Source organism: Micropterus dolomieu, linkage group LG02, assembly GCF_021292245.1.
Source record: "Micropterus dolomieu isolate WLL.071019.BEF.003 ecotype Adirondacks linkage group LG02, ASM2129224v1, whole genome shotgun sequence".
NCBI lineage: Eukaryota > Metazoa > Chordata > Actinopteri > Centrarchiformes > Centrarchidae > Micropterus > Micropterus dolomieu.
The window spans coordinates 9548372-9571819 of record NC_060151.1 but is presented as its reverse complement, the minus strand read 5'-3'; the positions used below and the strand labels follow the sequence as shown (position 1 = coordinate 9571819).

At 41.4% G+C, this 23448-nt stretch overlaps 2 protein-coding genes across 2 annotated transcripts in view; both read left to right on the top strand.

Moving 5' to 3' along the window:
- The window catches only part of LOC123958298 (myosin-10-like), a 49831-nt gene extending 38371 nt beyond the window's left edge, over positions 1-11460 (top strand). Inside the window, exons 18-41 of the mRNA XM_046031591.1 lie at positions 450-519; positions 783-943; positions 1075-1183; positions 1298-1429; positions 1553-1759; positions 1924-2061; positions 2286-2409; positions 2545-2716; positions 3530-3742; positions 3869-4013; positions 4119-4325; positions 4691-4795; positions 4881-5033; positions 5148-5396; positions 5577-5789; positions 5884-6096; positions 6181-6342; positions 6427-6555; positions 6752-6840; positions 7591-7714; positions 7938-8146; positions 8318-8426; positions 8770-8942; positions 9943-11460. Coding sequence (XP_045887547.1) covers positions 450-519; positions 783-943; positions 1075-1183; positions 1298-1429; positions 1553-1759; positions 1924-2061; positions 2286-2409; positions 2545-2716; positions 3530-3742; positions 3869-4013; positions 4119-4325; positions 4691-4795; positions 4881-5033; positions 5148-5396; positions 5577-5789; positions 5884-6096; positions 6181-6342; positions 6427-6555; positions 6752-6840; positions 7591-7714; positions 7938-8146; positions 8318-8426; positions 8770-8942; positions 9943-10096 — 3760 coding nt within the window. The 3' untranslated portion in view covers positions 10097-11460. The remainder of the gene's footprint in view (positions 1-449; positions 520-782; positions 944-1074; positions 1184-1297; positions 1430-1552; positions 1760-1923; positions 2062-2285; positions 2410-2544; positions 2717-3529; positions 3743-3868; positions 4014-4118; positions 4326-4690; positions 4796-4880; positions 5034-5147; positions 5397-5576; positions 5790-5883; positions 6097-6180; positions 6343-6426; positions 6556-6751; positions 6841-7590; positions 7715-7937; positions 8147-8317; positions 8427-8769; positions 8943-9942) is intronic.
- Positions 11461-13101: 1641 nt separating this feature from the next.
- Positions 13102-15370, top strand: LOC123985771 (serotonin N-acetyltransferase-like). Its single transcript, XM_046073637.1, has 4 exons — positions 13102-13152; positions 13657-13892; positions 14199-14353; positions 14451-15370. Exons 2-4 carry the CDS (start codon positions 13736-13738, stop codon positions 14817-14819), a joined length of 681 nt encoding a protein of 226 aa, XP_045929593.1. The 5' UTR covers positions 13102-13152; positions 13657-13735; the 3' UTR covers positions 14820-15370.
- The last annotated feature ends 8078 nt before the right edge of the window (positions 15371-23448 follow it).

Below are 23448 nucleotides of genomic sequence, written 5' to 3'. Positions count from 1 at the left end.
GGGGTGGCGATGGCGCAATGGATAAGACTATGCCTTTGGTGTGAGAGACCTGGGTTCATCCACCATTGTGTCCTTGAGCAAGACACTTAACCCCTAGTTGCTCCAGAGGCGTGCGACCTCTGACAATTGTAAGTCGCTGTGGATAAAAGTGTCAGCTAAATGAGTCTGTATACATAACATAATTGTCATACATAGATAATAAATTATATTCTGAGTATATCTCACACCCTTTCCACGTAATCTGACATGATATAAGGCTTACATATATGACCGGAACCCACCACTATATTTTTGCAACCTGTTAATAAAAGAGATCTGATGTCATCCTTCCCTTTTTTTTATTTATTACATTTTAGCCAGTATGGAGCTGCAATTTAACACTGTCCTAGTGACCCTCCGTCCGAATGCACTTCCATCATAATGCACTTATTTCTTTGCTCCGTGTACAGGTATGAGATCCTCACTCCTAATGCCATTCCCAAGGGCTTCATGGATGGCAAGCAGGCGTGTGAGAGAATGGTAAGGACATGGACTTAGTGTAGAACAAATTAAATCATTTCGACTGCTGCCTCAGAGCGCACAAGGCTCACATTTGAAACAAGGGTCTTTTTTTCAAGATAAAATGATAAGACAATTGCATGACATAATCAAAAAGTTATTAATTTGAGACAGTCTAAATAAAGAATTAAGAAGATGAACAAAAGTAAGAGCTAAGGAGTTTTTTCCTTCGGTTACCTCCAGTTGCCCTTTGCCCTTTCAACATCTTTTCCTGTCTTTGGCAGATTCAAGCTCTGGAGCTGGACGGCAATCTGTTTCGTATCGGCCAAAGTAAGATCTTCTTCAGGGCCGGTGTCCTGGCCCACTTGGAGGAAGAGAGGGACCTGAAGATCACTGACATCATCATTTACTTCCAGGCCGTCTGTCGGGGATATCTGGCACGCAAGTAAGGGCTGCTCTACCGCTGCTGTCTGCGTTCGAGATCCACTACGCAGACATTTCTATATATTTGATCACAAGAAAGTAGAGTTTTCTTTTGTTTCACTGAGTCTTTGATCTCTTGCTGTAATGCTTCAGAGCCTTTGCTAAGAAGCAGCAGCAGCTCAGTGCTCTGAAGGTTCTCCAGAGAAACTGCGCTGCCTACTTGAAGCTGCGTCACTGGCAGTGGTGGAGACTCTTTACCAAGGTGTGTGCCTGGACCATGTGTTTGCCTCTAGATGGTACTCATCTCCTAGTAACTGGTCAGATTTATGAGTAGAGATCATACCTGTGAAGCTTTTCTGTCCATCTGTACCTGCAGGTTAAGCCTCTGCTGCAGGTAACCAGGCAGGAGGAAGAAATGCAGGCCAAAGATGAAGAGCTGGTCAAGGTGAAGGAGAAGCAGACCAAGGTGGAGGGTGAGCTGGTAGAAATGGAGAGGAAACACCAGCAGGTCAGTTACAAACACAGCAATACTCAGCGGCATTAGTCCCATATTTTATATATATATACTGTATATACATATCTGTTTATCTGTATTTGCACAATTGAAGGTTTTTGTGTTATTTGTGTGTAGTTAATGGAGGAGAAGAATATCCTAGCAGAGCAGCTGCAGGCAGAGACAGAGCTGTTTGCAGAGGCTGAGGAGATGAGAGCTCGCCTGGCGTCCAAAAAGCAAGAACTGGAGGAGATCCTTCATGACCTGGAGTCCAGGCTGGAGGAAGAAGAGGAGAGGACCCAGAGCCTGCAGAACGAGAAGAAGAAGATGCAGACCCATATCCAGGTGTGTCCTAGGAGATGTGGAATTACTATCAAAATTACTGGTTAACGAAAAACAGATTTTGCACCCTCGGAAATGTATGTAAAAAATCTTTCTATTTTAAAAAGTTAAATAACACAAATATGTTAATTGTGTTTGTTGCTATGGCTAAATACTTGTGTGTGTAGGACCTGGAAGAACAGTTGGATGAGGAGGAGGCTGGCCGGCAGAAGCTTCAGCTGGAGAAAGTGACAGCTGAGGCCAAAATGAAGAAATATGAAGAGGACATTTTGCTACTAGAAGACCAGAACTCCAAGTTCCACAAGGTGAGCTAGAGAAGGCTATGATGGTCTACATTCGAGTTAAGGGTTGGGTATGAATGAAAAGAGTCATTGTGTCAAAATGTGAAGGTTAGTTTTAGAAATGGAGGGTCTTGCAGTTCTCCTTTACTGCACTGCATAATAAGATAAAGTTGTAGATCACCAAAATATGTCGATGCTGAGTTGAGAAGCTAGCTGTGCACTAACCTGCCTGTATCTCTTTCCTTTAGGAAAAGAAGCTGTTGGAGGACAGAATCAATGAGATGACCTCAATGTTAGCTGAAGAGGAAGAAAAGGCCAAGAACCTCAGCAAAGTCAAGAACAAGCAGGAGATGATGATGGCCGACCTGGAGGGTAAAGGAGTAAAGTGAAATACAGAATGTGTAGAATAGTAAAGTGGTATACTTAATCTGTCGAAGTTTTAGAATGAATCTACAACGCAAAGACATTTCTTAATAAACCATCCGATCCTCTTCTTTTCTAATTTAGAGAGACTGAAGAAGGAGGAGAAGACTCGTCAGGAGCTAGAGAAGGCGAAGAGGAAGCTGGATGGGGAGACGTCAGACTTCCAGGACCAGATATCCGAGCTACAGGCCCAGATCGAGGAGCTGAAAGTTCAGCTGAGCAAGAAGGAGGAGGAGCAGCAGATGATGCAGGCTAGGTAATAGATACTGGGATCACCATAGAGGAGAATGGAAACAGCACTGAGCTAAATGTGGATGTTGGAGCTGTAATATTGAGTCAGTGGGATTATGCTTCAGTCTGATCTAAGTGCAACATAGCTTTTCAGAACGCTCATCTCACTAAACACAAGATACATTCACACCTGGGGTTTTATATGCCACATTTTATTGAACTGATTACACTCCAAAGTGTACAGCAGTGATCTTATCATCCAAAAAATAGCCTCTGAGCTTTTAATGTTTGTTGTGCTCCCCTATTACATGCCTGTATTTATTCACTGATTCTCACTGCACTGGAATTTGTTTACGATGTGTGACTATTGCTGGTGTGCGTGTAATTTGTGTGGTATTTGTAAGTGTGAGACCATGCTAATAAGTGCCTTTTCCAGCAGACGGCTACTTTAAGAGCTCCAAAACTGTAGGCTTCAACTGCTTTATGAAACAGTGACTCTGCTGCCTCCCAGTGGAGTCTTTACACAACAGTTCACTTTATGTTTTTAAGCAGTATATAATTTAAAAAAAGATAATAACAAATAAGATTTTCAGCACCATTTTGCACTTGGACATAATTAGTGCAAATAAGCATTATTAAGCATAATTCATATTTCTGACATGTGTAAAGTGAATGAAATTGTTTTTTAGTAAATAATAAAATAACTCAGGTGCATCTTAATTTTGTGGAAAACTGCAGCGAGGGTCTTGGTTTTGTTTTCCAAAGTTGTACCAGCACAGTCACAATATTGTGCCCACACTTTTGTTGCATGTTCGTCATTGTTCTCAACGGTTAACAGGGGTGAAGACGAGGTCAGCCATAAGAACAACGCTCTGAAGCAGGTGAGGGAGCTGCAGGCCCAGCTGTCTGAGCTGCAGGAGGACCTTGAGTCAGAGAAACAGGCCAGGAACAAGGCTGAGAAACTAAAGAGGGACCTGAGTGAAGAGCTTGAAGCCCTTAAGACTGAACTGGAGGACACCCTTGATACAACCGCTGCCCAGCAGGAACTTAGGTACTTCTGTACTGCATTTTACTTTTCTTTATTTTTATATTTATATCATAGACAGTGGGGTGTTAGCCGGTGATATTATTGTTATTACCGTAAGTTAAGACTTTTCTGTGTCCCTGTTCTCTGTAGGACCAAGCGTGAACAGGAGGTTGCAGAGCTGAAGAAGACCATTGAGGAGGAGACTAAAAACCACGAATCACAGATCCAGGAGATGCGACAGAGGCATAGTACTGTCTTGGAAGAGCTGTCTGAACAGCTGGAACAGGCCAAGAGGGTAACATACAATCACAATCTTATTTCACAGGATTATCAAATCCACCAAAAAGAAAGGGACATAACTTCTGACTACACACTAATGTTTGTTGTTAATTATGTCTAGTTCAAGGCTAACCTGGAGAAGACCAAGCAGAGCCAGGAGACTGCCAACAAGGAGCTGGCCAGCGAGGTCAAGATCCTGCAGCAGGCGAAGACAGAGTCTGAACACAAGAGGAAGAAACTGGAGGCTCAGCTGCAGGAATCCATGGCCAGGGTCACTGAGGGAGAGCGGGCCAAGGGAGAACTGTCTGAACGCACACACAAACTGCAGGTGAGGGGCAGAGATTTTTGATTCAATACAGTGGAATCAGTTTTTTTGCATATAAATACAGTCAAAAATGGTTTTAGTTAGATTCATATTTAGTTTTTCCTCAAAATAGGGATAATTCCTGGATTTTTAGGTTGGAAAGTATGAGTGAAAATAAACAATACAAAACAATAATGACCATTAAAAAAATATTCCCAGAAAATACAGTAATTTGTTTCTTTATAACAGTTCTTGTAATAAAGAACCAAAATAACATTTCTTCTTTAATACAAACCAAATCCCCATTACTGCATATGTTTAAAATGTTTTACATATACATTTGACTTACATTGACAACCATGTTGTTACCTTGGTACCTCTCCATACAGACGGAGTTGGAAAATGTGTCTTCCCTGCTGGAAGATTCAGAGAGGAAGGGTATCAAGATGGCCAAAGACATCGCTGGACTAGACAGTCAGCTGCTAGACACGCAGGTGGCATACAGAATGAATCATCAATCCACACAGTGAATGCATCCTTTCTATTAAACTTACTGGACACATACTGATTTTCCTTTAGGAGCTGCTCCAGGAGGAGACACGTCAGAAACTAAACCTCAGCAGTCGCATACGCCAGCTGGAGGAGGAGAAGAACGCTCTGCAGGAGCAGCAGGAGGAGGATGAGGAGGCTCGCAAGAATCTCGAGAAACAGATGTTGGCCCTACAAGCTCAGGTAGGACTTGTGCTCTCTTGTGAATGAAATATTTGAATGTTAAAATTTTTGTTGATTTTTTATTCTGAATTATGCTTATTTTGTTTTTGTTTTTTGTTTGTTTTTTGTTTGAAGCTGATAGAGAGCAAGAAGAAACTAGAAGATGATGTTGGAACAATAGAGGGTCTGGAGGAGACAAAGAAGAAGCTGCAGAAGGACCTGGAACTGGCCAGCCAGCGTCTGGAAGAGAAGACCATCGGCTTTGAAAAGATGGAGAAGACAAAGACTCGTCTGCAGCAGGAGCTGGATGATCTGACAGTTGACTTGGATCACCAGAGACAGATCGTCTCCAACCTGGAGAAGAAACAGAAGAAGTTTGACCAGGTGAGAACGCACGTTATTGGGCATATTTCTTCTGGAAAACACCTTTGGATGGAGTGAGTTTGAAACTCTTAGATTGTTATGCTTTGGTTTTACAGTTTAGATATTTATTTTGTCAATCACTGCAATACCATTCTTACAAATTACAAATATAATTTTTATTAAATGCCTCCTCCTTTCTAGATGTTGGCTGAGGAGAAGAGCATCTCGGCCCGTTACGCTGAAGAGCGAGACCGTGCCGAAGCTGAGGCCAGGGAGAAGGAGACCAAAGCTCTCTCCATGACCAGAGCATTGGACGAGGCGCTGGAGGCCAAAGAGGAGCTGGAGAGGATAAACAAGCAGCTTCGTGCTGAAATGGAAGATCTGATGAGCTCCAAGGATGACGTGGGCAAGAACGTGAGTGTTAGGATCAATAAAGCACATGCGATTTGCTCAGATTATTGAGCAGTAGTCTCACCAATCATCCTGTGTTTATCTCCTCCTCCGTCAGGTCCATGAGCTGGAGAAGTCCAAGCGCACTCTGGAGCAGCAGCTGGAGGAGATGAAGACTCAACTGGAGGAGCTGGAGGACGAGCTGCAGGCCACAGAGGACGCCAAGCTGCGCCTGGAGGTCAACATGCAGGCCATGAAGGCCCAGTATGAGAGAGACCTTCAGGGCCGGGACGACCAGAACGATGAGAAGAAGAGAGCTCTGGTGAAGCAGGTGCAGAATAGCACACAACATTACATAACAGCAGTTTAACAGCAGTTAAATCCCACCCCGCTAACAACTTGTCCCCCCCCCCAGGTGCGAGAGATGGAGGCAGAGTTGGAGGATGAGAGGAAGCAGAGAGGTTTGGCTGTAGCTGCTAAAAAGAAGCTGGAGATGGATCTGAAGGATATAGAGGGTCACATAGAAGGAGCCAACAAGGCTCGAGACGAAGCCATCAAACAGCTGCGCAAGTTACAGGTACGGATTTGATACTAATGTTTGAATCAGTCATTTCAGTACAACAGTAAGCAGCCATTCACAGCAAAATCTGTTCTCCTTCAGGCCCAAATGAAGGACTACCAGCGGGAGTTGGAAGACGCGCGAGCTTCTAGAGATGATATTTTCGCTTTATCCAAGGAAAATGAGAAGAAACTCAAGAGCCTGGAGGCTGAGATTGTCCAGCTACACGAGGTACAGGACAGTGGGGTGGTGCTGGTTTCCATTTTGTGATGTTGGCTGTGTTACATGGTAGGCAGTGCGCACAGTTAGGGTTGGCAGGTTGGTGGGTTTTTGTATTTACTGTGTACTCATGATAAAGCATTGAACGGTCCCTTTCGACATTGATGACGATGACAACCTGTGTTTCACCTTTGACCGTTCTCTGCAGGACCTGGCAGCATCTGAGCGGGGCCGGCGCCACGCAGAGCAGGAACGGGATGAGCTGCAAGATGAAATCTCAAACAGCACCTCTGGAAAGTAAGTAGTTACCCACTTGACAAAACACAGTATCCGTCATGCATCTCCTTGTTTATATTGTCTTGTAACCTGCAGATAAATGGGAATTTTTATGTCAGGACACATCTCTTGTACTGACCTTTCTTGTACTATTTTTTCAAGGAATCCACAGCTATTTGCTTTCCAGGCAGGCTTTGTTAAACATTTATTTTTACCGTTTTTGGTCATTGAGATAATTCAGGTACAGAAAATAGAAAAAAAGCCATAATAATAACAATAACAGTGGTAAAAAATAAACACAAGATAAGAAAAAGAAGAAGAAGTAACGTTAGTAGTATTAGTAGTCATCTGGTTAGTTAGAAGTAAGAAGAGAAATGAAATTTGGACAAATGGAGGACCACATTTTTTATTACAACATATTATTTAGCACAAGAGCCACTAGATGCCACTAAAACCAACACACTGAACCTTTAAAGAACTTTTACTTGAGGTCACCAACGACTCAGAATAATCGTTTGGAAGTAGAAGTAGTTTGGGTTTTAACTTTTTTACAAATAATTTGACTAACCAAATCAAAAACTTTCTTCCAAGGGGAAATTGTATTTGGAAACTCCCACCTGCAGTGAAGCGAAGAGCCCCTTTGCAGTTAACATTCAATGCATGTTTGTGGACTTTTAGCTGGTGCATAAAGTATGTGTTTGGTCCTCTTTATCGAGAGAGAGGTGGTGAACGTAGTGTATGGCATCCTGACTTTGACCTTTGTGTTGTCAGATCTGCACTGATGGATGAGAAGAGAAGGCTGGAGGCTCGCATTGCCCAACTAGAGGAGGAGCTGGAAGAGGAGCAGGGTAACATGGAGCTGCTCAACGACCGCTTCAGAAAGACAAATATGCAGGTGTGGTGTGATATTGGAACAGTGCTGTGAGAGCAAATTTAATTATCATCCCTATTTTCATCAGATTAACATTACATCTAAAGATTTGTAAGAAATATTAATTAGCCTGTGCAAAATTATAAATTAAATGAATGTCACACATATTAATAGGATTTCATAATCTTAACCCCACCTTGCACCATTCCCTTTTCACACTACCCCCTCCCCTCTGTCCGGCACGCAGGTGGACACCCTGACTACAGAGTTGAGTGCGGAGCGCAGCACGGCCCAGAAGAGCGAAAACGCTCGCCAGCAATTGGAGCGTCAAAACAAGGAGCTGCGGGCCAAGCTGGGCGAGTTGGAGGGTTCTGTGAAGAGCCGGTTCAAGGCCTCCATCACTGCCCTGGAGGCCAAGATTGCACAGCTGGAGGAACAGCTGGAGCAGGAGGCCAAGTGAGAATTCAATGCCCTCTACTCCTTGCTGAAAATAATAAATATTATTTGTATCAAACAGTTCAACAACTGAATCTATGCTAAAAAATGAGATCAAAATTGAGTTATGGGTTTACCCGTGACGCTAAATCTTACTTTGCTTGTCTAAACTTCACTTGTTCTCCATTGAAGGGAGCGAGCAGCAGCCAACAAGATTGTGAGAAGGACCGAGAAGAAGCTGAAAGAAATCTGCATGCAAGTGGAGGATGAGCGTCGCCATGCCGACCAGTTTAAAGAACAGGTATGTCCGACACTGTTGACTTTAACGCTGCTGTGATTGGAACTGTTCAGCCCCACGCTGGTGTTAAAGGAGATCAGTCACAGTGTTTTGAGCTTTGTCAGCGGCTCTCTGGTCGTCCTTCTCTCTCAGTTACCCACTTGGACATTTAAGCTCTAATAATAGGTGTCCATTATTATATCTTACACAAACCTACTTCACCATTCTACAATCCAGATCAGAAACCAACCCTGCTGCCCCAAAATGCTGGCTTTTGAACACTGTATTTCTTTGCGATATTTTTTTTTCCTTTGTGTGTGCGTGTGTGTGTGTGTGTGTGTGTGTGCGTGTGTGTGTGTGTGTGTAGGTTGAAAAGAGTAACTCTCGTATGAAGCAGCTGAAGCGTCAGCTGGAGGAAGCGGAAGAGGAGGCCACAAGGGCCAACGCATCCCGCCGAAAATTGCAGCGAGAGCTGGATGACGCCACCGAGGCCAGCGAGGGTCTGAGCCGCGAGGTTCACACACTCAAGAACCGCCTCAGGTAGAAGAAGACAGCATCCGCTATCTGCCGTTAACAATTTAGCATTTTGTTTTATTTTATGTTTGTGATTATGACCAAAGAAAGCATTCTTTATTTATGCCTATTTCCTTAAAACCTTTGATTTACATTCATTTGGACAGCAGAGCATTTTAGAGGAAATTCAGTTTAACTCCTAAATAAGTTAAAAAATAATAAATAAATAAAAGAGGTATGGTTCACAGAATCCTGCAGAAATCCTACTCTATAGACGCTTTGTTGTTGCAATCTAGAATAAATTATATTAATTTAAAATGGAGGGAATGTTCAATGGGAACATTTAATGAGAGATATTGCCTATTATTATTACTGCCAATGAACATTTGTGTTTAAGCCAATATAAAATAATATACAGAAGAGAGACAGTTAATAAATAAAATAAAATATATTTTTTAAATGTGGCGTTGCAGATTCATTGTTCCATGCAGTGTGGGATTGTAGCAAAATTCAAAAGATTTGGTCCAATATAGAACAGTGGTTTTGGGTGTGAAACTGAAATTTAATCCAACCATTTGCATATTTAAGGTATGTTACAGTATTAAAGATACTGTGTTGTTATTTAACATGGAAAAAACAATAGTCACATGTCATTAATTCAGTAGGGAATCATATGGGGGGGAAATAATACAAGCATTGAGTACATAAAAAAGTGTCTGGTTTTTGTTTTCTGTCCTTTGCTGGTTTTTCTTGTTTATTATTTTCTGTTAGAAAGTAAGACAGGTGGCCAAAAATGCCGCCTAGTATACAACAAATGAGCGGTCAGCCGACATTATTTACACATAACGCTAATTGACAATGATGTGGTGACCTGTGGCTTATTACCTGACATCACTACTCAATAAATTGTTTGTTAAATGAGATTTTATATGAGTAATTTGTTAATACTGAGTTTGTTAGAGACCTGAGCAGCAGCATTTTACCTTTGAATACCTTCATTTTATCACCACTCCCCTTCCTCCTGCAGGCGCGGCGGCCCAATCAGCTTCTCCTCTGGTCGCTCAGGCAGACGTCAGCTTCAGGTGGAGGGAACTTCCTTGGACCTCCTGTCCGACGACGAGCTGGAAAACAAGATCACCGACAACAATGCCAACGAGACACCGATGCCCCAGCCGGAGTAGAAGAGGAAAAATAAACCTTAACTATTGCTCTCCCATCTATGTATCACCTCTCAGCCCCAACAGAGATACTTAGGCCTTGAATACCTCCGGCACCATGTCTGGACAAATCTACTCTCTCCAAACACGCAGCATGATCTAAACAGGAAAAGCCCAGATTCCCGATCTTACGTCTGAACCCTAAACCTTAGCAGACACCAGCAGTTAGACCCCCAACGCTCTCTTTCCCACCCCAGGAAGCACTACTCTGCCTTACCCCTCCTTGTTGAGCTTCAGGGCTGTATAATACCAACTTCCATCATGCGTTGAGCACTACTTCAGTAACCTGAATGGGAGATAAGCTGTTATCACAGATAGAAGTGCTTTTCTTAAACTGCATATGTGCATATTTTGTGAAAATGCCCCCCTAATCCGTTAGAAATACTTTGAGCTTCTGACTTGAGTTCTGCTCATAATTCAGTGAGTTAACATGTGTCTGGATGACAATTATCCTCTGTTGGACCAGTATTCAAATGCTTCCAAATGCTAAAATAATGGCATTGCAATATTTGAAAGGAACAAATTGTGATGAAAGCAAACAACCTTCCCACTTTATTTTTCCATCAGTCTACAATATACAACATGTCCATCCTATGAACTAGTTTAGTTATATTAGTTGAACTGTAACTAAATCATATTTTACCAGTCCTCTGCTAGGATTGTTTGCTTGCATATAAATATAGAGATGTGACTGTAAGCTGCCTTCTCGCCTCTGTGCTACAAAATGTTGCTCTTTTATGAGCACTGGTTTCTCACATGTTTGACAGTAGGTCAGTGTTGACTTGTAATTATTTGGTGTGAGCGCTGAAAGCAGCAATCACACGCATGTGCTTCTGCTTACTTATTCTGTGCCTTTTTTCGCTCACTCAGTACTAAAAGAAAAAAAAAACATTCATGCCACACATGCTGTTCATATATTGAACCATGCCTGATTTCATGAAGGTATTTTCATAGAATATTCATAGATTTGCATTATGTAATGAGATATTAGTGGGAAGCTGATTTTCTTTGATTTGTATGTCCTCCTACAACTTTTATGTTACCACAATGACTGATATGTTGAACCGTGCGGGGATTCTTTGTAGATGGGTGCTATGACCTTTCTTATTGATAACTTTTATACTTTTTGAGTCATTACAATTTAAAAACAATCCAATAGACATCAATTGTATTTATATCTCTGCTATTGTAAACAGTACATACTCCATTCATATGTCAAAATGCTCAGTATTGCACATTGATCAACTGTACCTATGCTCATTACCCTGACATGTACAGTTGATGACTTATTAGGAGCTATATAATACATTAAAGTCTATGGAGCCTAATTCACTCACATTGTATTTATACAAAGGCTGAGGATTGCACAGTGGTCAGTTGTGCACTGGTCCATAATGATGCATATTTTATGAGTTAACAGCCATCACATTAGTAATGTTGTCCATTTTAAAACTTTGGCAGAAAAATAATGCCAATCAGCATCACACGCATTTTCTTACAGTTAAAACAATATTTTGGACACTTCACCAAAGACTGGGGAGATAGAAGAATCCAACTGGAGACACTGAGCCTTTATGGTGTGTCTCTGCGAGCCACCAGCACCCCACTGCTTCAGGAAATGCTTCTTCCATTCTCAGGTTGCTCCTTCTGCTGCTTCTTCCGCCTGCTTCTCCAGATGTCACCCTGTTCAGGAGCAGATAGGTCAGATATTTATGCCACAGTGCTGGCAGAGCAGTTTGACTATTTGCTCAGTTTGCATGTGAAAGGGGCAAAATAAAATGCACAGCCAAAAATTCCACTGAACTAAATTCAGATTATGGACAGCAGTGGTGGAAAGTAACCAAGTACTTTACTAAAGTACCGTTACTAAAGTACAAATAATTTTCAGCTACATACTTAAAATATTGGAGTTTTTATTTCATAATATTTATTTAACAGCTGTAGTTACTCTTAAGATTTTAAATTATAAAACATGTAAATGTATAAATTGCAATTACTTGTATATAATAAACCAAAATATTATTATATATAAATCTATATATTATATTAGATAATATTATATAGATTAAACCTGTGGTTCCCAACATTTTTGGCATGTGACAAATAGCAGCATCAGAATGGGGCCCCTCCTTACATTTCCAATGTGAGCTGTTAGGAAGAGACATATTGTCTTTAGACTTCACAGATGGTTTAATTTAAATAACTGTGTGAGAAACAAAGAGGTAAAGGTAACTAACGTTTCACCAAACAGCAAAGTCAAAGACAAGTAAAAAAAAATTGAGAACATGTTCCTGTAGCAGGACTTTGATTTTTCTTCTTCGCTTCATCCCCTATTAATCCTCTCAGGACTCCTCAGATTCATCTAGTGACACAAGTTGGTGAACCCTAAACTTTGTACAAATTAGTAAAAAAATAAAATAGCTCCACTTCCACCAATAAGAACAATTTGAGACCAGTCTCTGGGCCATTTCTCCTGCAGAACAAGTAGGCTAATTTTATTATTGATACTTTTAGTATTTTTTTTCTGATAATACTTCTGTACTTGTCAAAGGGTACACACTTTTAAATCAAGGACGTTTAATAGGAATCGCGTGTTTTTACATTTTTGTATTGGTACTTTCACTTAATTAAAGGATCTCAGTTGCCTGTTTAATATCAAAAGCATGTGATTGTTTCTAATTCTAAGATCATAACACCAACTGAAGTCAAAGCAGCTGGACCAATCAGGGCCAGAGAGTCAAAAGAACTGAATCAAAGACCGGTTTTATTTGTAATATGATTAGGCCTACTGGTTTTTTTGTCCAAAACACGCAGCTAATTAAACGCGCTATACGCGCTGTGTGTCAGACAGGAGACGAAGTGTCGGTAATGCGCCGAGTTGTGGAAACAACTTCTGTAATCCTTCATCATGTGACTCATAGTAATAATCACTTCATAATGAAGAGAGACGTGTGTGGTGGTGACACAGAGGCTAAGAAGGACAGCTGGCCAGTCCACAAAACCTCACCAACAAACCTTAGGTAAGTGTGACCGTAGCCTCGCTGCTGTGAAGGGGAAGGTGCCATCAAAAGGCGGCTCGGTGGCGTTTGTTTTCAGGATTAACTTGTGTGCTTTAATTGTTTTATTTAATTGCGTTGGAAAGTAAGGATGAGTAGTTAATACACAGGGGCACGTTGTATATGTAGCCTACTACATTATTTGTTGAAATGTGGTTTAACAATGAACTTTTTAGTGGCACACACAACTGCTGCTGTGCCTCCCTGTGAACACGCGTCGGGAACCTGCTATAAATAGGCCGGAGGTGGTGGTTCACAGAAAAGCATTTGTGCCAGCTCGTTTAACAGACAAAAAACAAACTGCCGCAATGGACACAGTTAATTGTAGGGTTCGGTAAATTGCCCTACACAGTTGTGACCTTCATTCATTCATTGACATCAAATATTCAAATGCAAATTAGCTGGTGAATCACAGCCGGCAAAGCTGTCCCATAAATACGGGCACAAACCATCCTGTTGTCCTCGCAGGACCTGACAGAGGTGATCCTGCTGAGGGGCAGAGAAGGAGACGAGAGACGCGTTCGAGGTGAACAGAGAGTGAAATCGTATGATGTCCGTTGTTGGCGCGCAGCCTTTCATCAAACCAATGCAGCCAACACCCTCTGTTTCGCCCGGTATCCAAAGGAGACACACGCTTCCCGCAAGCGAAGTCCGACCGCTCAACACGCAAGATGCCATAAGCGTCTTTGAAATCGAACGAGAAGGTAAGTGGTCCCTAAGCAGTTGGGTTTTTTTTTTATTAAAAGAAGCATTACATGGCTGGATGGCTTTGCGTAAAACCATGGCATCGACAGATCTAATTCCCTTTTTGTTTTAAATTTAGCCACTGGTCGGACATTATTTTATTTAGCTTTTAAAGAGACTGTTTTAAAGTTTATTTAAAAGTTTAAACTTTTTTTTTTTTTTTAGTTTATTGGGCAATTAGCACCGCCTTTAGTGTGCGTAAAAGTAGTGCCAAGCGATTTTGCGCATGGCTATTCTCATTCTCTCTCTCTCTCTCTCTCTCTCAGCATTTATCTCTGTGTCAGGTGAGTGTCCCCTCCACCTGGATGAGGTGCGTCACTTCCTCACACTGTGCCCAGAACTGTCCATGGGCTGGTTTGAGGAGGGCCGGCTGGTGGCTTTCATCATCGGCTCTCTCTGGGACCAGGACAGACTCACTACAGTAAGACATCACGCATCTTTCCAAAATATGATTTACAAGTATATGTATACATGTATGAATGAGGTCAGAATTTATGATCTCTAACTCTTTGCTCCAGGACGCACTGACTCTCCACAAGCCCTGCGGCTCCACTGTCCACATCCACATCCTCGCTGTCCATCGCACCTTCAGACAGCAGGGCAAAGGTCCCATACTGATGTGGCGCTACCTGCAGTATCTGCGCTGCCTGCCCAACGTGCGCCGAGCAGTGCTGATGTGCGAAGATGTCCTCATTCCCTTCTACCGCAAGTCAGGCTTCAAGGTGCTGGGGCGCTGTAGCATCACCGTGGCCAACCTGACCTTCACAGAGATGTGGTACCCCATTAGCGGCCACGCGTACATGCGGCGCAACAGTGAAGCAATCCGTTTCCCTCAGCATCCCTTGACTCTGCCACTGGCAAAGACTGATGAGCACGTTGACGTATGACATGGTGATTTGTTTTTGTCCCTGAGATGAGATATCTGCACAGGTTGTCTTTAACTTAAAATCAGTGTTGTAGGTCTTTGTAGGACATGTCAGGGTTTCAGATTTCAGTGGCTGCAGATGACATGGCATTTTTGTTCTAATCTCACGCTGAAGCTCTTCAATTTATCTTGTATTTATCTTGAATGTACTAAACTGTTATGTGATGTATTATATGTAATCAAGTTCACATTATGAGGCACTATCCTGTGTTTATCACTCACCTGTGAGAGGAGTAGATTAGTGTGTTGAACTGTAAAGATGCCGTGTTGCATTTGGATTTGTGGCTGCACAGTAAGATGTCGCCTGCGTAGCACCTTTCTTGGGCTTCCCACAACTACGAATTGACGTCAGTCACCAGGCTTTAGCAGCTCAAACGCAGCACCTCCAGCTCTATTAGGGGGCTTTAGCTGTTGAAAACGTCGGTGGATTTAGAAGGGGATCCACTCATCGGTTTGTCAGCAGATCCAATGACCTTACTTAAACCTGTACACCTACTGTAGATTTTGTTTAGATGGAAGTTTGTGAAGCTAGTCGTTGTATTGTGATGTGTTGTTTCATGTTTGTGTCTGTTCAAGTATCACAATTTCAATAAAATGTTTTATATTGTTTTTTAAGATGAAAAGGTTATGTTTTCAAATTTTTTTTATCACAAGCTGACACAAAGTCTTGTACTGATTGACAAGTTGATGTCTTGAATGCATCAGTATCGCTTTTATACATAATGAGAGGTTCCTAGCCTCCCTGTAGTATAATGTCACTGTCTTTATCTTTATCTTCAACTGTAACTATCTAATAACTGAACCTTGTGAGACTCAGGTCAGCCAGTGGGAAGCCTTATGCCTGTGAACAGAGCTTAAATCCATGACACAGTCACAGACTCATATCTAATCCACTAACGTGCCAGGTTGAGCAGCTCCCTCCCCTCTGAAGGACAAACTCGGCACTTAGTAATCACCTCAAAAATTAGCACACAGTGAGCAGAGTTAGGGAAAAATGTTTGATGCAAATACTGTAGTATATAATTTTACCAACAGCTAATATATACCATGGGTACCAAGGGCCAAAAGGAAGAAGCTTTTGACACAGCACAGTACAGGTGCTGGTCATATAATTAGAATATCATTAAAAAGTTGATTTATTTCAGTAATTCCAGTCAAAAAAAATCCCAAATTTAGTATCTCCGAAAATTAGAATATTACTTAAGACCAATACAAAAAAACGATTTTTAGAAGTGTTGGCCAACAGAAAAGTATGAACATGAAAAGTATGAGCATGTACAGCACTCCTAGGGCTCCTTTTGCCTGAATTACTGCAGCAATGCGGCGTGGCATGGAGTCGATCAGTCTGTGGCACTGCTCAGGTGTCATGAGAGCCCAGGTGCTCTGATAGTGGCCTTCAGCTCTTCTGCATTGTTGGGTCTGGCGTATCGCATCTTCCTCTTTACCATACCCCATAGATTTTCTATAGGGTTATGGTCAGGCGAGTTTGCTGGCCAATTAAGAACAGGGATACCATGGTCCTTAAACCAGGTACTGGTAGCTTTGGCACTGGTGCCAAGTCCTGTTGGAAAATGAAATCTGCATCTCCATAAAGTTGGTCAGCAGCAGGAAGCATGAAGTGCTTTAAAACTTCCTGGTAGTTGGCTGCGTTGACCTTGGACCTCAGAAAACACAGTGGACCAACACCAGGCACCCAAAACCATCACTGACTGTGGAAACTTTACACTGGACTTCAAGCAACGTGGATTCTGTGCCTCTACTCTCTTCCTCCAGACTCTGGGACCTTGATTTCCAAAGGAAATGTAAAATTTACTTTCATCAGAGAACATAACTTTGGACCACTCTGCAGCAGTCCAGTCCTTTTTGTCTTTAGCCCAGGTGAGACGCTTCTGACGCTGTCTTGTTCAAGAGTGGCTTGACACAAGGAATGCGACAGCTGAAACCCATGTCTTGCATACGTCTGTGCGTGGTGGTTCTTGAAGCACTGACTTTTCACTTTTTGTGAATCTCCCCCACATTTGTGAATGGGTTTTGTTTCACAATCCTCTCCAGGGTGCGGTTATCCCTATTGCTTGTACACTTTTTTCTAGCACATCTTTTCCTTCCCTTCACCTCTCTATTAATGTGCTTGGACACAGAGCTCTGTGAACAGCCAGTCTCTTTAGCAATGACCTTTTGTGTCTTGCCCTCCTTGTGCAAGGTGTCATTGTCATCTTTTGGACAGCTGTCAAGTCAGCAGTCTTCCCCATGATTGTGTAGCCTACAGAACTAGACTGAGAGACCATTTAAAGGCCTTTGCAGGTGTTTGAGTTAATTAGCTGATTAGAGTGTGGCACCAGGTGTCTTCAATATTGAACCTTTTCAAAATATTCTAATTTTCTGAGATACTGATTTTGGGGTTTTCATTAGTTTTCAGTTATAATCATCAAAATTAAAAGGAATGAACACTTGAAATATATCAGTCTGTGTGGAATGAATGTATACATTATACAAGTTTCACTTTTTGAATGGAATTGCTGAAATAAATCAACTTTTGAAATTCTAATTATATGACCAGCACATGTATGGACGTAATGTTAGAATGCTTCAATCTAATCTGTAAACTTCATATCACACAACACGGGCTGTCTCGTTTGCACATACTGCCCCACGGTACACACATGAATTTTGTCAGCTTGAGGCCCTAGGTTGCCACTTGGAGAGGCTTTACATCAAGACTTGACTTGTTGTGCATAAGCAGATGTACAAACCCCATTTCCAAAAAAGTTGGAATATTTTCCAAAAAAGCAATAAAACAAAATTCTGGGATTTGTTAATTCACATGAACTTTTATTTAACTAACAAAAGTACAGAGGAAAGATTTTCCATAGTTTTACTGACCAGCGTAATTGTATTGTTTTAATATAAACAAATAATTTGATGCCTGCAACACACTCAACAAAAGTTGGGATAGAGGCATGTTTACCATTGTGTTACATTACTTTTCCTTTAATAAAACTTTCTAATCATTTGGGAAGTGAAGATACTAATTGTGCCAGTTTTACAGTTTTCTTGCTTGATGCAAAATTGACGTCTGATTCTCCTCTTGATGATGCGCCATACATTTTCAATAGGAGACAGATCTAAGGAGTAGTACTGTGTCTAGGCATGCTGTTGTAGCCCGTGCAGAATGAGGCCTATCATTGTCCTGCTGAAATAAGCATGGAGGTCTTGATGGCAACATACTGTATGTCTCTCTAAAATCCCAATATATGCCTCTGCGTCAATGGTACCTTCACACACATGCAACTTACCCATGCCGTGGGCACTGGTGCACCCCCATACCATCACAGATGCTGGCTTTTGTACCTTTCGCTGATAACAATCTGGATGTCATTGATGTCTGTTTTTCCCAAAAACAAGGTGAAATGTGGACTCATCTGACCACAGCTCATGGTTCCACAGTTTTACGGTCCATCTGAGATGACGCCGGGTCCCAACAACTTGGCGGCATAGCTGCATACAATTGATTTATAGCTTCCTCTTTGCGTGATACAGTTTCAGGCTGCATTTTTGAATGCAGCAGCAGACTGTGTTAAGTGACGATGGTTTTCCAAAGTACACCTTAGCCCATGGTGTCTTTCTTAATTAACTTACCTGGTAAAATAAAGGTATAATTACATAAAATTAACCAAATTTGTCATAGAAGCATGACCGTATCCTAGGCAGTGCTGGCTGAGGGCTTAAAGGTCATATTAAACTGTGGTTTCCGACCTTGCTCTTTTATGCGTCGATGTCTCCAAATAGCCTAAATATTTTCACAGTTTTATGTACTGTTGATTATGAAAGATCTACATTTTCTCCATATGTCACATGGATCTAATCCCTACAAGCCAAGTTAAAGCATGCTCGTGTAGCGGTTGCGTTGTGTAGAAAAGTGAAACACACACAAGTGGATCTTTGGCTTCAATTTGTTTATCTGGTAACACAGGATAAAGATTAATCCTCCATCACAGTCAGTCTTAAAACTCCAGCACGTTTCACGGAGACGGCACATGTAGACTGTTAAATTTTCACAAAATCAACAAATTAACGAACTAAATGTACGTGGTAACACAGGATAAAGATTAATCCTCCATCACAGTCAGTCTTAAAACTCCAGCACGTTTCTATAAACCAAAACAATAAAATGCATTGAACTTAAACTGGAATTAACCTAGCTAAACACGACACACATTTTAAACAAATTTACAGAAAAACAGTTAAAAGGCCACAAAGTTAACATAACTCATTTTCACCGGCAACTAAAAGCTGATGTTCACATTACATGCTTAATATAAGTAATTAAACCACACTTTTACCCACAAGAAGATGATTTAAAATAAATATTTAATGGAGCTGATGTCAAAGTAACTTACCACGGAGACAGCACATGTAGACTGTTAAATTTTGGGGTGCGCCCACGCCACACCCAAAGGTCTCCATGGCAACAATGTCCATCACATTCACAACGTACATAATAAACAGTATAATAAAACTAGTTAACAGTATAAAAATTAAGATTACATTTAATAATACCACACAGTGATGGCAATAATGTCCATTATCAACTCCTCTGACCATTTGCTGAAAACTGGCATAAACAAAACAACTCTGGAAAAAACGGGTTTAGACTGCAACAACCACAACAACTACAGGTCAATTCCAAACTTACCATTCGTGTCTAAAATCTTGAGATGGTTGTTGCTTCTCAACTACAGACCGACCTCGATAACAATAATCTCCTTGAAGAATTCCAAACAGCACAGAAACTGCCCTAGTTACAGTCAATAGCAACCTCCTCCGTGCACCATAGTCTACTTTCTATCCTCATCCTCCTTCACTGCAGTCTTTGACACTGTATCACATCCCTCCTCATGGGTAGTCCAGCCCATTCTTATCCCAGAGCATCAAGTAGCTATGCTTTGTCATATCCTTCTGCATTGCACTGGGGGAAGCCCATTACCATCATTGTTCAACTTTAAAAGTACTACTATAAATTACTGAAAACATGGTTTCACCACATTGCATATGCATTGCTTGCTAACTTGACCGGATGTTGCATAGTTATTCTTACACGTACACAACCACAGCTAAAGGGTACCCAGGGCGTTAAAAAGGGACGCCAAGGGGTCTTGACAAAACATCCCTTTTTGATTCCATGGGATGAGAATGGGTTTAATCGTCTGGCTGCAACTGAAACTGGGGGAACCGTTTTTCAGTGGTTTTCATATCTTTCAGCAGGACACACTGTTGTTCAAATTCAAAACTAAGGTTCAGGAAGTTCCAGAGTTCACCATGGAGTACTGCATGGTTCAGTCTTAGGAGCACTTATGTTTATTATTTACTACTACAATATCCATCACTGTTATGCAGACGATACACAGCTTTGTGTTTACATCAAGACTAGGGCTGGACAATAAAACAATAATTATCACGATATAATTTTTTCAATAACAATATAATGTTCAATAAATATTCAATACATTTTTGATTTTATAAACTTAAATCATACCCAAATTACGACTTTATTAAAATGTTTATTTTGTTGAGTTAAAATCGACTGAAAAAAGCTTCTAATTTTTTTACTCATGCATATTTGTTTGAAGATTTTATCATAATTGTTTTGAATGTTCTTCCTCAGATATGTGAAGTGATCCACTGTATGACATCAAGTGTTGTCCCTAAAGAAGAGTGTAAACCACAGTTTGTGAATCTCCCCCACATTTCCCCCACCAACATCAGGTTTCTTCAACTTTCACTCAGGAGCAGAAATCGGCCTTTAAACTCCAAAGAAATGACGATTTGATACTTATCGTGATAATTATCAATATTAAAAGATATAGAACTTTTTATCATGATAACATTTCCCTAATCAAGGATATTCAATTACAAATTCAATTGGGCCGGATTTTAAAACCAGGACATGGAGAGGTGCCGGACATATTCTCAAATTGGAATGGGTATCAGTAGGATTTTATTGACACACTTGTATTGGCACTCCTTATTGGTTCAGTTCTTTCTCAATGCTCTCATCAGTCCTATTTATTACTAAATAAATAAATAAATAAATAATAAATAATTATTTGAAATACTAATTTAACTAAATGTTTCTATAGCAACAACAAGATTTACAACACCAAAGTCACTCATATCTCACTGGAAACAAATCTAAAATGTCAAAATAAATCATATTCCTTAGAAAGAATGAACAACTCAGTCAAGCAGCCCCTCTTGTCGTCGTCGTCCTCCTCCTCCCTCTGCAGCTGCAGGTAGAGAGGAGGGCTGGTCTGTCTCAAACCGCTGAGTTTATAATGTGCCATATTTTAATGTACTGGCAAACTAAGCTAAACCGTTACTGAAGACAGACAGCTTTCACTTTAGCTTGTTTTAACAATTAGCTTTAGCCAAACTACCGCCGAGCCTGTGTAAAACCAAAACACAGCTGCAGTGGATGAGAGACTGAGCAGATTAAAACATTGCATTTTGCGTGTGTATTAAACAGGTTTGTTTAAGTATTTAGTATTGGCTTTTTACTAACAAAGTTTTTATTGCACCACATACTCACACTAACGAGCGTGGTTGTCGTTAGCATCAGTAGGGGAGATGCCGCAGGTCGGGCACTCCTTATTGTTGAGCCCTGGACTGGCGGTGATTGGTACAGCTCATGTAAAATTCAACAAATATGAAAAGGAAATAATCTGGCTCAGTCGTTAGCTAGTTCCATACAATATATACATGTAGTTTTACTTTTGTTGTCATATACCAGATTATTTATGCTTCGGGGCCGGATGTGGCCCACGGGCCGCTAAAGTGAATAGGGCTTGCCTGCATGATATACAGTCACGGATGACCCAACCACCTACAACTCAATAGCAGTCAGACTGAGCTACTGCTCATTGGTTCACAGGTAAAGAGCCTTTGTGTCATATTGGACTGTACCCTTTCTTTCTCCAACTCAGCCTTTGGTCTCATCACGTATTGACTACTGCAATGCAATCCTAGCAGGCACTTCAACTCATCCAGAACTCTGCAGCACGGATCATAACACACTCGAAGTCTACGGAACATGTCACTCCTCTGCTGATACAAGTAAACTTGGCTCCCTGTGTCGAAAAGGAATAACTTTAAAATCCTACTATTAATTATTCAAATCCCCCTAAAATCATTCCCCTGCTTATCTCACTGACCTTATTCAGACTTGTGACCATGAAAGGCACAATTAAATAGCATGCACTGTATATACATATAATTATATAAAAAAATAATTACAATAAAAAGTTTAGCATTTGGCACCCAGACATCAAACAGTCATAAATTAGACAATATTAGATCAAATCAGTCGAAACAGTTAAATTGGTGTGTTGGGTGTATACCATCGGCAATAAATATACATTTGTTATGTTAAATTAATCTTTCTGTAGAAAATCAAATGTTCTACTCAGTATAATTGACGGTAGAGATGATCAGAGGGGCAGAGTTTCTACCACCATAGTTAAGACTGGGACAAAAGAGTGGGTAGAGTTTCTCAGTGAAGTAGCAGCCTGTAAAGGAGTAGATAAGAGCTGCAGCATCAACGTCATAAAAGGAGACCAGACCCTCCTCATAATCCACAAACACCCCCACCTTCTCAGGCTGAGACTTCAGAGAGAGACGGACTGGATGGCCAGCAGCAGCTTCGTATTCATTTTCATTCCTCAACAAAATCATCCAATAACCTTTCTGAGGACTCAGTGGGATTAGTCCCTTCCTGTTGATCGACTCTCTGGCCACTCCTAAATCCCAGTCAGTCTTCCCTTTAACCTGAACCTCGTAGTAAAATCTTCCTGAAGAGAAACTCTGCTTTGCTAAGACATTAGGACAAGTATCAAATCTTTCTCGATTCCCTGGGAGATTCTTCTTTACGTCACTATCGTGTACTTGTTTTCCATCATCAGACAGGATGAGATAGGGATTTGCTGTATCTGGATCGAGTGTCACATCCACTGCATACTGCTGGACCCTCTTCAGCTCGGCCTCAAGCAGCTTCTTCATCTGTTTACTGAGCGTCTCCTCCAGCTGCTTCACAGCTCTCCTCACAGTCCCCTCATATGAAGGTGGACGGACGCTGACTTCTGTCCAGTCCTTGGTGGGTGGAGCAGCGTTCAGGGACGGGAGGCTTTGGAGGAGGTGGAGGTGGTCTTCAGAGCGTGAGAGCTGCTCCACCTCAGAGCTTCTCTTCTTCAGCTCAGAGATTTCCTGTTCCAGCTCTTTGATGAAGCCTTCAGCCTGTTTCTCTGTCTTTCTCTGCTTCTCTTTGATCGTGTCGATGAGCTCGGCCTGGCTTCTCTCAACAGACTCCTTCAGAGCGCTGAAGACCTGAACACCACCTGCTATCTCTCTGTCTGCATCTTCCTTACTGAGCTCCACTGAGCGTTTGATCTCCTGAATCTTCAGTCGTCTCTTCTGGATCATCTGCTGAGTTTCAGCCTCTGTCTTCCCCAGCTCGGCCTTCTTTCCTTCATATTCTTCTTTCAGAGGAACAACATCATGTGTCTTGTGGTCTGAAACAGTGCAGAGCATGCAGAAACACA

What these genes read in the sequence shown, in the direction of transcription:
- LOC123985771 (XM_046073637.1), top strand. Translation starts at nt 13,736, where the DNA reads ATGATGTCCGTTGTTGGCGCGCAGCCTTTCATCAAACCAATGCAGCCA. An exon ending in CTTTGAAATCGAACGAGAAG is followed by an intron (nt 13,893 to 14,198) that starts GTAAGTGGTCCC and finishes TCTCTCTCTCAG; the next exon opens with CATTTATCTCTGTGTCAGGT. An exon ending in ACCAGGACAGACTCACTACA is followed by an intron (nt 14,354 to 14,450) that starts GTAAGACATCAC and finishes TCTTTGCTCCAG; the next exon opens with GACGCACTGACTCTCCACAA.